This window comes from Talpa occidentalis, unplaced genomic scaffold, assembly GCF_014898055.3.
Source record: "Talpa occidentalis isolate TD23 unplaced genomic scaffold, MPIMG_talOcc4v2.1 talOcc4.12, whole genome shotgun sequence".
NCBI lineage: Eukaryota > Metazoa > Chordata > Mammalia > Eulipotyphla > Talpidae > Talpa > Talpa occidentalis.
Genome location: NW_023601212.1, coordinates 54,873,544 through 54,888,514, shown reverse-complemented (window position 1 = coordinate 54,888,514; position 14,971 = coordinate 54,873,544). Strand labels below are relative to the sequence as shown.

The following is a 14,971-nucleotide window of genomic DNA, read 5'->3' as shown; positions in this document are numbered from 1 at the left end:
ATACTATGTGTAGTTTTTGTTTTAATAACCTCCTTAAAGATATTCATACAACCAATATTATTCTGAGTCAGAGAATATGAACAGAATATGGCTACCTAATTCTTTTTTTCCCCCAGATTATGTTTATTGATGTGAAGTAGGTTTACATCTTTGTATTTGTTCCGAAGGTCATAGGTTCAAACTGCTACAAATATATTCTTTCATATCCTGCCCACCATTGGTGCCCCAACAATCCTCCAAAATGTTCCATTGGGCCCCTTCCCTCTCTAACTCCCCTCATCCACCTCCTGGTTGCCTCAGTTTTATAGTTAGGTAAGAGTTTATTATTGGTTTGGTTTTGACTGTCCCTTTGTTGTGTTTCTCTATATTCCACATATAAGTGAGACCATTTGATATTTGCCTTTATACTTCTGACTTATTGCACTTAGCATTATCCTTTCCAGTTCCATTCATGGTGCAAATGGCAGTTCATCTGGTTTTTATATCTGAGTACTATTATAATGTTTGGTGTGTGCATATACATGCCATTTTTCTGATCTGCTCCATGCTTCTTGGGCATTTAGGTCATTTCCATAACTTTAGTTATTATAAATAGGGCTGTAATGAACATAGGAGTACATATATTCCTTTGAATAAGTGTTTTGTATTCTTAGGGTAGATACTGAAGAGTAGAATGGCTGTTCATGTGTTCATCATCACTTGTTTGGGAAATAGAAATCAAAAATATAATTAGGTACCATCTCACACCTGTGAGACTGGCCCATATGAAAAAGACTAGAAACAAGTGTTGGTGAAGAAGTGGAGAAAAAGGAACCCTTGAACACTGTTGGGGATGTATACTAGTACAGCCTCTATAGAACACAATATGGAGGATTCTCAAAATATTAAAAATAGATTACCATGCATAATTCTTGCCATGAGTTTCAAAAGGATTGTATAGTTAATTGCATTTTTCTCTCTGGTCTGAATTTTATCCTTATAAAACTCCTTTTTGTTTACTTTTTCACTGGGATAGAGTAATAATTCTTTTTTTAATACATCTTTTTCTTAAACCAATTGATTTAAGAATATTTTACTTTTTTTCCCCAAAGATTTATTTATGCATACAAGAACTGGGGTACAGTCCAGAGGTGTGGGGGTGAGAAGATTCACCAGAGACAGCGGGGAACAGAGGCAGATTGACTGAAATACACTGCTGAGGGGAGCAGTGGGCAAGTCAGGAGAGGTCTGCTATGCCATGTGGGTAGCTCCCTGGCCAGGGATCGAACTCATGCAGCAGTGGCTGTGAATAGCTGCATAGGTTGCGCTGTCTTAACCTCTTGTGCCACCAGGGAGGCCCAGAAGAGTTTACTTTTTAATAGTAGAAGATATGAAAGGAAGAGACTTCACTTTACTTAAATCGAAGCAGAAGGGTGAACTGCTTTATTTTGTGTATATTTTAAAAATAAGTCAATTTTTAAATGTTCTGGTCTTTATTTTTTATTATTTTACTAAAGTCTGTTATCTGTCAGTAACTTCTAATATTGGAAGTCAGCTCTGTAACATTTACTTTACAGGGCTAGATTCACTCACTGGAAATGTTCAGAATTCACTTCTTGATGAGGAAAAAGTACTCTCTAGTTCAGAACGTGGCTCTCATCAGGGAAAGAAATCTGGAACCAGTAACAGAGTTTCTGTTAAAGATTATGAGCAGACTCTTGACACCGATAGCACTTTGGAGGATCTTTCTGGGCATTCTGTGAGGTATAGTAATATACATTTTATACTGTAATTGACATTTAATTAAATTTACAGTATCATTAATTTAAAAGAAAAAAATTAACAATTTTATTTCCTGAATAGACTTTGTAGTTCTGTTCATAACCCTAGTTTTTAATCTTTATTTTATCCTCTCCTTTTTTTATGAGTGTTTAAATCAGCTAATCAAACATTCTTAATATTTTCTCTATTCATTGACCATATATAACTGACTTGTTTTATTTTTTTAATACTTCATTTTTACTAAAAAGAGATGTTTCTAATAAGCAGGTATTTGATAAACATTATTAGAAAGTTTGGAAAGACTATAGCATTAAAAGGTGGATAGAACTAAGTGAATATATATTAAATTAAGTTCTTAGAGATGGTTAATATGAAAATAAATTTTTGCTCTGAGTCTCCTGAGATTAGAAGAATGACAGGAGAATTGTTTTTGTAATTTTTTAATTTTTAATACAAAATGATATTTTAGACATCAGCCTTTTTAAGACATTTTTATAAGATAGGCTTGACCTTGCTATCCATATATATGACTGTAATTTTATTGCTTTGTAAGGTCTAAGTATAGTATAGTATAGTATAGAGGATTTTGCCTTATACTACAGTGATTAATTTATGATATGTATACATTTTAGAGAAAAGAGCTAAGTGTTAATAGAATCAAGGAAGTTTTTTTTTTTTAATCTTATTTTGGGTAAGGTTTATACCTAACTTGTTGATCATTGTAAATCTGGCAATTAAAAGAACACTCATAGTTATTCATTCACCGTAGTGATTGTCTTGGATGAGTAAATGCTTGAATTGTGGCTTTTTATATCTAATGTTGATAAAGAAAGTAATGCATGCTATTTTATAAATTGTTTAGCTGATTCTTGAAGTAATTTTCCTTTCTCTGATGTCTTGGTAAAACAAAATTTCTAGTGTCTCGTCAGACAAGGGAAGATCTCAGAAAACTCCAGCTTCTCCCCTTTCTCCAAGTTCTCAGAAATTGTTGCAGTTTGACCTTCCAGGAACTTCGTTAGAAAGATCTAAATCGTCAGTAATAATTCCTTCAGCTACAACAGGATTTAAGCCTAATGCTGATTTCACTGATCTGCCTGCCAGCAGAACTACAGATATGACTTCAACTCCAGGCAAGTTAGACCCTTACAATTGTAATTTTAAAAATGACATACTCGGTTTTTGTTTTTGTTTTTTTTCTTTTCTGAAAATACCTTTTCTTTTCATTGAACCACAGGGAAATGTTATTTCAAGTGAATGTGATTACTTTTTGAAGTATTAAATAAAAATGTGCAGGAAAATAAATACTGAAAAACACAAGCAATTCAATATTGGTGAATTTCCCATCTTGCCAGTTTTAGTCAAAAAATGCCGGAAAAATGTACCTTATATGTGTACTCTGAAGTGTTTATAGGTGTACACACACATGTACACACACATATATATCAGAAGTAGAATACATTGTACTGTCATTGTAGCCTACAGAGGAAAGTGGGCTTGTTTTTGACCATTAAAAAGAGAAGTAAATTTTAGAAACCTGAGATGTGATTTCATGTGAACTTTTCACAAGTGATATTTGTTGTGCCTTCTAGGTTCTAAACGCTTTTCTCCTGCTGGCCTCCAGCATCGAATGGCCGCCGAACTCAATTACTTGAGTGCCATTGAGGAGTCGGTGCGTCAGCTGTCAGATGTAGAAAGAGTTAGGGGGATTTCTCTTGCTCAGCAGGAGAGTGTGTCCCTGGCTCAGATCATAAAGGTATTAGTGGAGTTTTCTTCTTTAGCTTTCTTTGTTGTTGTGTTTTGGTTTTTTTTTTCCCCACTTCCTTACTGTCTAAAATAGTCTCAATAATGAATTTTATGAAACCCCAAATTTTAACATTCCAGGTAGAAAAAAATAGAATGCTACATAGCATCTATAATTGACTATGGGAAAATCAACACTATATAGAGAACTAAAAGGAGAACTGAACATGCAGTATTTGGCAGTAGAATAATAATACAATCATTTTCTCTCCAACACACTTCATTTTTATGTTCTCTCCCTTTTTTGACAGTGAAATTAGCTAATTAAACATTCTTACTATTTTCTCTTTTTACTGAAAAGTCAGAAATGACATATTTTTGTTTTGTTTTAATGCTTTGTACCAAAAAGAAAAGAGATCCAGTGTTTGTTGAATTTCAGATGATGTGAACTTCTCATTTGCTAACAAAATTCAGTGAAAGTCTTAAACAGTGTTCCTCAGTAGAGTATAATGGTATCTGGAATGATTAATGATTCTAATATCATTAATGATTAATGATACTCCATCAAATGCTACAATTTGCTTATCTATTCGGTTGATATACATTTGTATCATTTTCAGTTCTTGGCTATTATAAACCTTCCTGCTATGACCATTTTTTTTTGCAGCTTGCTGTATTGAATGTGTTTTCATTTTTCTTAGGTTAATACGTAGGAATATAATTGCTTGGGTGAAGTATATGTTTATAAGAAATTGCCATACTTTTTTCCAAAATAGTTGTAACAACTTGTGCTTATGCAACAATATATGAGAGTGAGTGTGAAAAGGTATCTAGTGAGTGTGAAGAAATATATTGTGACGTAGGAGGTTTTATATATTTTTTATAATTTGAATATTTATCTTTTACCCATTTCTTAATTGGATTGTGTTTTTTTAATTAATTTGTAAGAGCTTTTTATATATTCTAGAAACAAGTCCTTTTCAGATATGATTCAGATACTGTTTTTTAGCCTTTGCTTGCCTGTTTATTTTTTGAATTTTATCTTTTGAAAAAATAAAAGATGTTTGCTTTCATAAAATCTAGTTTTTAACTTTTTCTTTCATGCTAGTACCTTTTGTTTTCTACGAAATTATTGCCTTACCCTGAGATACTCTAATAAAGATATTCTTTTATATTTTTCCCAAAAACTTTAGGTAATTTTGACTTTCACATTTAAGTGTGTGAACTGTTGCTAGTTAATTATGTGTGAGGAAGGAGTCAAAATTTATCAATACTCTCATATAGTTATTCAGTTGTTCCATTTTCTTAAAAAGACATAAATTACCTTGGCATCTTTATCAGCAATTAAGTAACTGTGTGGTTATATTTATAGGGCCTCTTCTTTTCCTTTAATCTGTTTTTCTATCCTTCGTATGAGTGTTATACTGTATTACTACTGTGGCTTTGAAATCAGAGTGTAGTTTTATTACTTTGGAAGATAGTTTTGGCCTTCCTAGCTTATTTACATTTTTACATAACTTTTAGAATCAGTTTGCCAATTTTTGCCTCCACCCCCACCCCCAAAAAAGTATGCTGGGATTTTGATTAGAATAACACTGAATCAGTTTAGGGGAGAATGCATATCTTAATAGTATTGCAATTTCTAATTCTAATTCTTTTCTATTTAAGTTTTAAAATATTTCTCTCAGCAGTGTAATATTGAATGTAGGAGTCTTAAAAGCAGCTTTTTTTCAGTAAATATTTGGAATAATGATTGATGTCTGTCCTATCTACTGTCTTTTTTTTCAGACTAACTGGTTGCTTCAAAAGATTTGTGAGGGAAAATAGTGGTGTGTTTAATATAGCCACTGTGTTAAAACATTTTAGCCTTAGAATTAATAGTTGCTCATTTTTTTTTATTTTGCAGGCACAACAGCAACGTCATGAAAGAGACTTGGCCCTTTTCAAATTAAAAGCTGAACAAGAGGCTCTGGAGTGTCAGAGACAATTAGAAGAAACTCGAAACAAAGCAGCTCAGGTAACTTATTTTGCAGCAGTTAATCGTTCTTTAATCCAAAATTTCTATCTTTCACTGTAGTATTCTTTCAGTTATATAAAAGTAAAGAAGAAATAGTATAAGTAGTAATTTTTAATACATTATGCTTTGTGGGTTAATTTCATGTCATTTGAGTCTTTAGCAACTCCTTTTATTCCTGATTTAGAGAAGTGGAAATTGAGATACATGGTGTAGTTACTTGTCTATAGACACATAAAGTTACAAGCGGTAGAGTTATGAGTCACCAGCAATGATTTTAAGATTCCAGATTTTTACTCTAGAAACTAAGACATGAAATCCAAATGCTGGGCCTCCCTGGTGGCACAGGGGTTAAGACGCAGCAATCCGCAGCCACTGCAGCATGAGTTCGATACTCAGCCGGCCAGGGAGAAACCCACATGGCGGGACAGACCTCTCCTGTCTCGCCCGCTGCTCCCTTCAGTAGTGTACTTTGGTCCGTCTGCCAGTTCTTTTCTCCGCTCTGTCTCTGGTGAATCCTCTCACCCCCTGCATCTCTGGCCTTTACCCCAATTCTTGTATAAAAATAAATCTTTTAAAAAAAAAAAAGAAATCCAAATGGTAGTCAAGTATTTTTTTTTAACAAGGAATTTTATCCTTGAAACAAATTTATAACTTTAAAATTTTGGGGGTGGAAAGAGACTGAAACATTACTCTTCTTTTTACTCTCTTTTATATACAGGTCCATGCGGAATCATTACAGCAGGTTGTTAAATCACAACGGGAAGTAACTGAAGTCCTGCAGGAAGCAACTTGTAAAATAGCCACTCAGCAAACAGAGACTGCTCGCCTCACCACAGATGCAGCACGCCAAATCTGTGAAGTAAGAGCCTCTGAGAAACTTTTTTTTGTAGTTCTTTTTAGTCAGTGTGAATAACTTTGGTCTTAACAGTGATGGGTTTCTGTCTAGCAAATACATATTTAGGAAGTTAATCACCTTCAGTGGGGGACCATATCCATTTCCAAGAAGAGGTTTTGTGTTGCAGTGTGTTATATGTGTGAATGATTTAGTGACAGATAAAAGATGGAGAAGAACTCTTAAGTTTCTTCCCTTGGTTATACTTTTTAAATTTTTTTTATTTTGTTGATGTGTAATTTATGAATAATGAAATGCATCCATTTTAAGTATACAGTTGGTGAATTTCGACTCTCTTAAAGTTTCCTCATTCCCTTTGATTCAGTTTCCAATCTTGGTCCCAGAGAACCTCTGTCCTGTTTTATATGAAGATGTTTCATGGTTTTTTTTAAGATGTATTTACTTTTTTTTTTTTTAATTTATGCATTCAAGAACTGGGGTGTAGGCCAAAGGTGCTGGAGGATTAGAGGATTCACCAGAAACATTGTGGGGAGCAAAACAGGTGGAGCTACTGAAATCCACTGCTGAAGGGAGAAGTGGGCAAGAGGGAGAGGTCTGCTGCGCCATGTGGGTTAACTCCCTGGCCAGGGATTCGAACTCATGCTGCAGTGGCTGGTAATTTCTTGATAGCACTGAAACTTTAACCCTTGCACCACCAGGGAGGCCCAAAGGTGTTTCATTTTCTACTCATTGTGATGTTAGTGTCTTTTATTATTACTGAGGTTAAAGGCATAATTCTTTTACTACTGTCTCTGTATATTGCGGCTTAATAGTAGGGAAAATGTACTTCATGTTGTTGATCAGAAAATACTTAGATAGGAAGTAGGAATTGTATTGATCCTTAAAGGAAGATTTAATATTTGATTTACCATTGCTTTTATATAATGGGAAGGTTTTTTGTTTAACTCATAGATTGTTACAGCCTTGTGAAACCTTAGAAATCATGTGGTCCAATGCTTTATTTTATAAGGAAGCCAGTGAGACTTAGAGTCTAAATAACTGACCTATAATATTTCATCTATGTTAGCAGAATTTGCTTGGTCTCAATCCAGATAGCTAAGATCACTATGCTCCCTCTCAGATCTTCTGTGACATTATCTTTTTAAATCTACTTTTGCCTTGTATGTGTTCATGTTTAGATGGCAGAGTTGACTCGAACTCATATCTCAGATGCCATCACTGCTTCAGGAGCTCCCCTAGCAACACTATATGACCACCAGAGGCAACACACTTCAGTCTTCATGAAACAACTGAGGACCAGAACTGAAACAGATAGGTTAATATTAACTGAGCAAATATATAATGATACTTACTATTTCTCATGCACTATTGTGGATATTGGAAATATGATTATGGGTGTATAGTCTGGTGGAGAAGATAGACTTTAATCAGCTATTCACTTACATGAATGACTGCTTATAAACTGAAGTGTTACAGAAGAAGGAACTTAGGTCTCCGAGACATATAACACAGGAATTTGAATAGCAAGGGCATGCAAGAAAGTCAGAGAAGGTTTTCCTAAGGAAGAAAGCTTCTAGTAAGATCTAGCGAATAAAAAGGAGTCAGTGGTATAAAGGAGGTAAGAAAAGGCAGATCAATGCATGCAAAAATAATAAGAGAAAATGAATGTAGACCAGCGTGAGTGGAGACAGAGAGCAAAGTGGGGCTGAGAAAGGAAGAAGATATTGCAAGAATCAGAACATGGTGGAACCTTGCAAACCTTAAGAGTTTTGCCGTTTATCCTAGGATTGATAGAAAGTCATCAGAAAATTTTTTAGGTAGAGCCAGGTGATGAAATCGTATTTGTCTGTCTCTTTTTTTACATCGCAATTTGTCCCTAATTCATAAGTTTCTGTGCACATTTGTTGATACTTGGAGTATTGTGTCTATTTCTCACAATGAAGCAAAAGATACTTTAATGTGTGGTACCCTTTTCTAGGCTGATTGCCTTTCTCATATGCTTTGTGGCAATGATTTCATAATACTGATTCTTTCAAAATTTTATCTCATGCTAATATTAAGGAGTATTTATCTTATTAGACATTTGGAATGTTTAATCATTTTTAATTTCCTTCATAGGAAAAGTCAGTCTGTTTCCTTCTCTCAGAGTAAAGAAGGGACTCTTGACTCCAAGCATCAGAAGTATTCCCCTTCATATGATAGTTATTCTGAATCTTCAAGATACAAAAATCATGACAGAAGGTAAAAGCAGTTCAATTTAGTAAAGTCTGATAAATGGCTTAAATCTTGCTCTTTGTTTTTGACTTCTTAATATTTCTTTAAGTGGAACAGTGTCTGCTCTTTAAAGTTCTGGATTCCCTCATTTAATTAGCTGACTTACAATGTTACTAAGCCATATAAAATTCTAGCAATCTTTCTTTGAGAGCCTATATTGTACTGGCAGTATATACATTGTTTTTCATAAATTTAATCTTCAGATCAGATGTTTTCATCATTTTAGATAGGGAAACTGAGGCTAATGGAGATGTTAAACTCACCCAATGTCACATATAGTGGCACAACATGGAGTTAAAAATTGGTTTATCTGTGTAGTTCTGAAGCCTGTGTTTATTGTACATTGCTTTGCTGATACCCTTATTTTTTGACATTACTTTATGTACTAATCTTTATTGTAACAAAAGAAGATTTGTGTTTTGTCATTGGTACTTGTGCTGTAGTAACAGCTATAATTTTTAATTGTGGCTCTGTTCTTGGATCAGAAGATTCTAGAGGTTAGAAGTGTAGCATTCTTAGCATTCTTAGAATTCCTAGCATTCTTAGAAGTGTAGAATACCTATATTGTCATAGTGTAGTAAAATCTCAATTTAAAAAAAATCATGAAAAATAAAATACATGACAATTAATGTGGAGTAAATACCAGTAGTTACTGAGTACCTACTGTGTGTCTGGAACTATGTGATTTTCATTAACTTCACTGATACCTTTGTTGAAACTTACTCCATTTAGGTCATCATCTATGTTACTGCAGTGAGATCCTAGTAGGTCTTCCCTATTCGCTAACCTTTTCCCACTCTTCATTAACTATATAACTAGAGTGATTTTAAAAAAATTTATAGCCAGTTGAATTCACCTGCTTGAAACCTTCAGTGTTCTCTCAGTGCCACTTAGTGTAACATGAAAGTCCCTTTAATTGAACGTTGGTCTGTCTCCAGTCTTGTCTGTTGACATTTCCCCTCTTAGGATACTCCACTAATTTTTACTTCCAGTTCTCTGAAAGAGCCAAGCTCTTTGTTTCTCTGCGATTGCCTGTAATATGACTTCATTCTAGAACTTTCAACCTCCTTTTCATTTATTTACCTTTTACTTCCCCTTCAAAAATCTAGTCTGCTTTAGGTATCCCTTCTGTATCCTCTCACAGCACTTAAATATATTAGTCATTACCACCTTCTATATCCTGTTCCTTTACTTGACAATTATAGATGAGTTTAGAAGTTTATTGAGGGTTTCATTTTCATAATTCTCTCCCTCTACATATCAGTTTCTTAGGTCCCTTCTCCCCAGCCTGTGGCAACCAATAATTGGCTTTCTATCTCTGTTCACAATGAGTTTATCTATTTGGGACATTTCATACAAGTGGTGTCATACAGTGTATAGTCCTTTGTGACTGGCTTCTCTGATTTAGTGTAGTGTTTTCATTTATCATGTGTCAGTAGTTTATTCCTTTTTTTGACAAATAATATTTGATGGTCTGGATATGCCACATTTTATTTATCCATCATTAATGGACATTTGGATTGTTTCCACTTTTGACTGTAAGGAGTAGTTCTACTATTTACATTTCTGTGTGGACATATGTGTGGACCTATGTTTTCATTTCTCTTAGGTGGTGGGATTTCTGGGTCATATAGTTACTCTGTTTAGCATTTTAAAGAATTGCCAAATTGTTTAACAAAGGAGGTACTCTATTTTACATTCCCACCAAGAATATAAAATTTTCCACATCCAACATGTTATTGTTTGCCTTTTTTAATTATATCCATTCTGATAAGGACCATGTCATAGTTGTACCTCCAAAGCTTGCATAAGTGTTGCAAGAGTAATACAAAGTTCCCGAATATCTTTCCACCAGATTACCCTAATGCTAGCATTCTGTTGCATCTACGTTTGCAAGTAGAACTTTTAAAGGAGGAGCTATATGTCAACACCATCTAATATTGCAGAGAAAATAGATTACCTACTGGATTTGGCAATTAGAAGTTTAGGTAGAGTTTATAAAAACAGAGGTGAGCAGCTGGGATGGAAATCATGATGTTGATGAAAAGTAAGGAAGTGAAAACAGTGAGTAGAATCCCCTTATCTCAGAAATTTGATTTTAAAATAAAAAAGGGGAATGATAACCTAAGGACAGTGATTGCCCATCATGATTGTTTAAAGGTGAAACATTCTTCTCCTCTCCCTACTCATCTTTTATAAAAATTTCTTCTCAGACTTCTGTCTACAAAAGCACTTTATGTTTTCTATTACATCTTTCTTCATTTTACATCTTAGTCATAAGGCATATTCTCTTGGCCAAATAAATTTACTCTATAAAGTTATGATCCTTGTTTTTTTGTTTTTTTTTTATTTTTTTGTGTATTTATTTCTATAATATCCATGAACAGTAGTGGTAGCAGCCGTCAAGAAAGTCCTTCAGTTCTATCTAAGGAAAATGAGAAGAAACTTCATGGTGAAAAGCTGGAGAGTTCTATTGACGAGCAAGTACAGACTGCTGCAGACGATTCTCTACGAAGTGATAGTGCACCATCTCTTCCTGATGAGAAAGGTAACTTTTTTTGTACATACATGTTTTAGGAAGATTTCAGAACCTTTTGAGATACCTGTAGCCGAGCCAGTTGGTATAATTAGAATATGGTGGTATTGAAGATAAGATTATGTATGATATTGAATCTATCTAAGTGAAACTATTATCCTACAGATATGTAAAAAGAAGAGCACATCGTTTAAAACTATATTGTAAACAGGCCTCCCCGGTGGCGCAGCAGTTGAGCGCTGGGTTGCGAAGCCTCTGCGGCCTCTGCGGCGCCGGTTCGATCCCCGGCTGCTCCCCAGCCACCGCAGGCGGGTCCCACATGGCGCGCAGACCTCTCCTGCTGCCCGCTGCTCCCCGCTCTGGCTCTGGTGAATTCTCTCACCCTCCCGCGCTTCTGACTGTACCCAGTGCATGTATAAACAAACAAACAAACAAACAAATAAATAAATAAATTCATAAAAAAAAAAACTATATTGTAAACAATATTATAAAGTTACAGTTTTTTTATAACATTGGCTATAATTACTATATTAAAATTCATTACTTTACCTAGATTATAAATAAAAGCTATATTCTTACCAAATCATGGGTAGTAAATAACATAAGTAAGAATTATAATCTGGCAACAAATGATACCTTTAATACATTAAGCCAGAATATTAACAGACTCCATTCTAAATTTTTGTTTTTCCTTTTTTTTTTAAAGATTTATTTATTTATGCATACAAGAAGTGGGGTGTAGCCAGAAGTGTGGGGGGCAAGAAGATTCACCAGAGACAGAGTGGGGATCAGAACAGATGGATCTACTGAAATACACTGCTAAGGGGAACAGTGGGCGAGACAGGAGAGGTCTATAGCGCCATGTGGACTGGCTTGTGGCTGGGGGCCGAGCCCATGCCGTAGTGTCTGGCAACAGCCTGATAGCACTGAGACTTCAACCCCTGCACCACCAGGGAGGACCCAAATTTTTCTTTTTAATATCTTGCTCTTAAGCAATGTTTTTAATTGATTGTGTAGAACTGTAGTCTTCAAAGCAGGATGGGCAATACAGACTTTGGATTGCAAGAAGAAAATATCTTAATTTTTCTCAATCTTTTAAGATACTTGGTAAGTTTTGTAATGAATATAATGTATGTGTATAGCAGTATATAGTTATGGCAGCCCAGCTGAATAATAAATCTTGATTCCTAAAAGTGGAAAACTGTTATAACAAATAGTAAAAATGTGGAGATGGTTTCGAACTGGATAATGAGTAAAAGACCAGTAGATTTTTGAGGTGTATCGTAGAAAAAGTCTACATTGCCTTGAAGATGCAGACTTTAAAGGTGATTCTGATGTTTGATGAAGATGGAAATGAGGAACATTTTATTAGAAACTGGAAGAGAGGTGGGCCTTGTTAAAAAATGGCCAACACTTGGCTGAACTGCTTTATAGTGTTTTGTAGAAAGTGGAAGTTAAAAGTGATGAGCTTGGATATTTAGCTGAGAAAATTTCTAATCAAAATGTTGATACCATAGCCTAGTTTCTCCTTACTGCTTATAGTAATATGTGAGAGAAGAGATAAATCGAATGAATTGTTAAGAAAAAGAAACCAGAACTTGAAGATTTGGAAAGCTCTCAACTTATTGTAAAAAGTGAGAATGCGTGTTCTAGAGAGACTATCAGATGTGTTGCTAGACAGTCACTCCCTGAAGTAATAACACATGGAATTAATACACCATCTCAGCAGAAGATGGGACTAGAGATGGGTTTAGAGACACTGCCATTTTGCTCTGAAGGGGACTGAGAAGGAATGAAGGCAGGCTTTCAGACTTCTAGGATTCTACAGGATGAGACAATAGAGCTATTCAGATGTAAACATGCTTTAACTTTTAAGAAGAGGGATGAGGAGTCTTCTCAGCTTTCTGCCACCCCACTGCTTCCAGCATGCCTGGTCCAACCCCCAGTGGCACTAACGTTGGCTCCTCAGGGCGCTCTCCTAGCAAAGCAGTGGATCCATGGTCCGGCAGAGGAAAAATGCCAGCTGCGGAACAAGGAGCGCAGGCCGCACGACCTCAGCAGGCACTGGGGGGATGTGGCGATTCTACACAGAAGATTCGCCTGGGTTCAAAGTTGTCCCCGTTCCAGTATTGGTTATGAGTCTTCTGTTCATCGCTTCTGTATTTTTGTTGCACATTTGGGGCAAGTACACTCATTCATAGATTCAGCTCCATCCATCTGTCTGTCATCTGAAGAAGAAAGGAAAAAAAACCAACATATCTTGGACCAAAAGCATAGTGATTTTCTGTTCATGAGAAATTTTCTGTAAGCTTATTGTTTTATAGGGAACTTAACAAGAATTGATTTTGAAGAATCAATTTTTTTCTATGGCTAATAAATTTTAATTCATTTATACCGAGAAAAAAAAAAAAAAAAAAAAGAAGAGGGATGAGGGCCTCCCTGGTGGTGCAGTGGGTTCTGCAGCACTGGTTTGATTCCTGGCCTGCCAGCGGGGATTCCCACATGGTGCGGCAGACCTCTTCTGTTGCTCCTGCTGCTCCCCTCAGCCGTGTCTTCAGTCTGTCTGCCTGTTCTGCTCCCTGCTCTGTCTGTGGTGAATTCTATTACCCTCCTGCACCTCTGACTGTACCCCAGTTCTTGTATAAATAAATAAATCTTCAAAAAAAGAAAAAAAGAAAGGAGATAAACTTAAAAAAAAAAAAAAGAGGGAAGAATGATCCCGAAGGTGATTCAGAGGTCAACAAGGCAACTGCTATAATCACAAGTCAGGAGCACAAAGGTCAATGTGCAAAGCGTTCTCCTCTGAGCAAGGCCACCTCTGTGGGCCTGGAAAACATAGCCACCACCCCAATAAGCCCTGGAGGTCTGAACATCGGGCCAAAGAGAATTATTCTCCGACCGTAAGAGCAAATGGAATTTTCCATGCTGTATTCTGGACTTGTCTGAGACACATTATCCCCGTTCTTATTTATGTTTTCCCTTGTGGAATAGGATTTTATATTCTGTGCCTGTCCTACCAATGTATTTTGGAAGAACATAATTAGTCTTGGTTCACAGGTAGAAAGAAATCTTGTGTCTAATTGAATCATTCCTTGCATCTCATCCATACCTGATTTAGGTGATATTTAAGTAAGACTTTGGAGTTGATGCTGGAATGAGTAAAGAACTTTGAAGCTGGGCCTACCCGGTGGCGCAGCGGGTTGAGCGCAGTGCTGTGAAGCTGTCTGCAGCTTCCACGGCGCCGGTTTGATTCCTGGCTGGCCGGGGAGATCCCCACATGGCGTGGCAGACCTCTACTGTCTCGCCCGCTGCTCCCCTCAGCAGTGTATTTTGTTCCTTCTGCCTGTTCTGCTCCCTGCTCTGTCTCTGGTGGATTCTGTCACCCTCCCATGCCTCTGGCCTGTACTCCAGTGCTTGTATAAATAAATAAATCTTAAAAAAAAAAAAAAGAACTTTGAAGCTATGGGGATGAAATAAATACATTCTGCATAGTAGGAGGACATGAGTTTTGGGGAGCCGGAGAATGGAATGTTAAGTACTGAATTGTGTCCCTTCAAAATTCTTATGTTCTAAAAAGACATATGCTATTTTATCTAGTTTTCATTCTTTCCATTTATCATTTTATATAAGATGTATAGATATTTCCTGACTTGGTAAATATGAAAAAATAATATAAAGATTTTAGATTATCAAAAAACTATCATGTTGAAGCTCTAACTTCCATTGTGAGTGTTATTTGGAAATAGCATCTATAAGGATGAAATTAAGGTTACTTGTAGTGTGGTCATAA

At 35.8% G+C, this 14,971-nt stretch overlaps 1 protein-coding gene and 1 pseudogene across 3 annotated transcripts in view; both read left to right on the top strand.

Moving 5' to 3' along the window:
• CEP350 (centrosomal protein 350) overlaps window positions 1–14,971 on the top strand; it is a 121,558-nt gene that overhangs the window by 52,567 nt on the left and 54,020 nt on the right. For all 3 annotated transcript variants that reach the window (XM_037506353.2, XM_037506351.2, XM_037506352.2), the window contains exons 15-22: window positions 1,557–1,743; window positions 2,680–2,891; window positions 3,351–3,514; window positions 5,408–5,518; window positions 6,237–6,377; window positions 7,550–7,686; window positions 8,490–8,612; window positions 11,033–11,193. In XM_037506353.2, the coding sequence (XP_037362250.1) occupies window positions 1,557–1,743; window positions 2,680–2,891; window positions 3,351–3,514; window positions 5,408–5,518; window positions 6,237–6,377; window positions 7,550–7,686; window positions 8,490–8,612; window positions 11,033–11,193 (1,236 nt within the window). The remainder of the gene's footprint in view (window positions 1–1,556; window positions 1,744–2,679; window positions 2,892–3,350; window positions 3,515–5,407; window positions 5,519–6,236; window positions 6,378–7,549; window positions 7,687–8,489; window positions 8,613–11,032; window positions 11,194–14,971) is intronic.
• LOC119241223 (protein transport protein Sec61 subunit beta-like) lies at window positions 12,367–13,504 on the top strand (annotated as a pseudogene).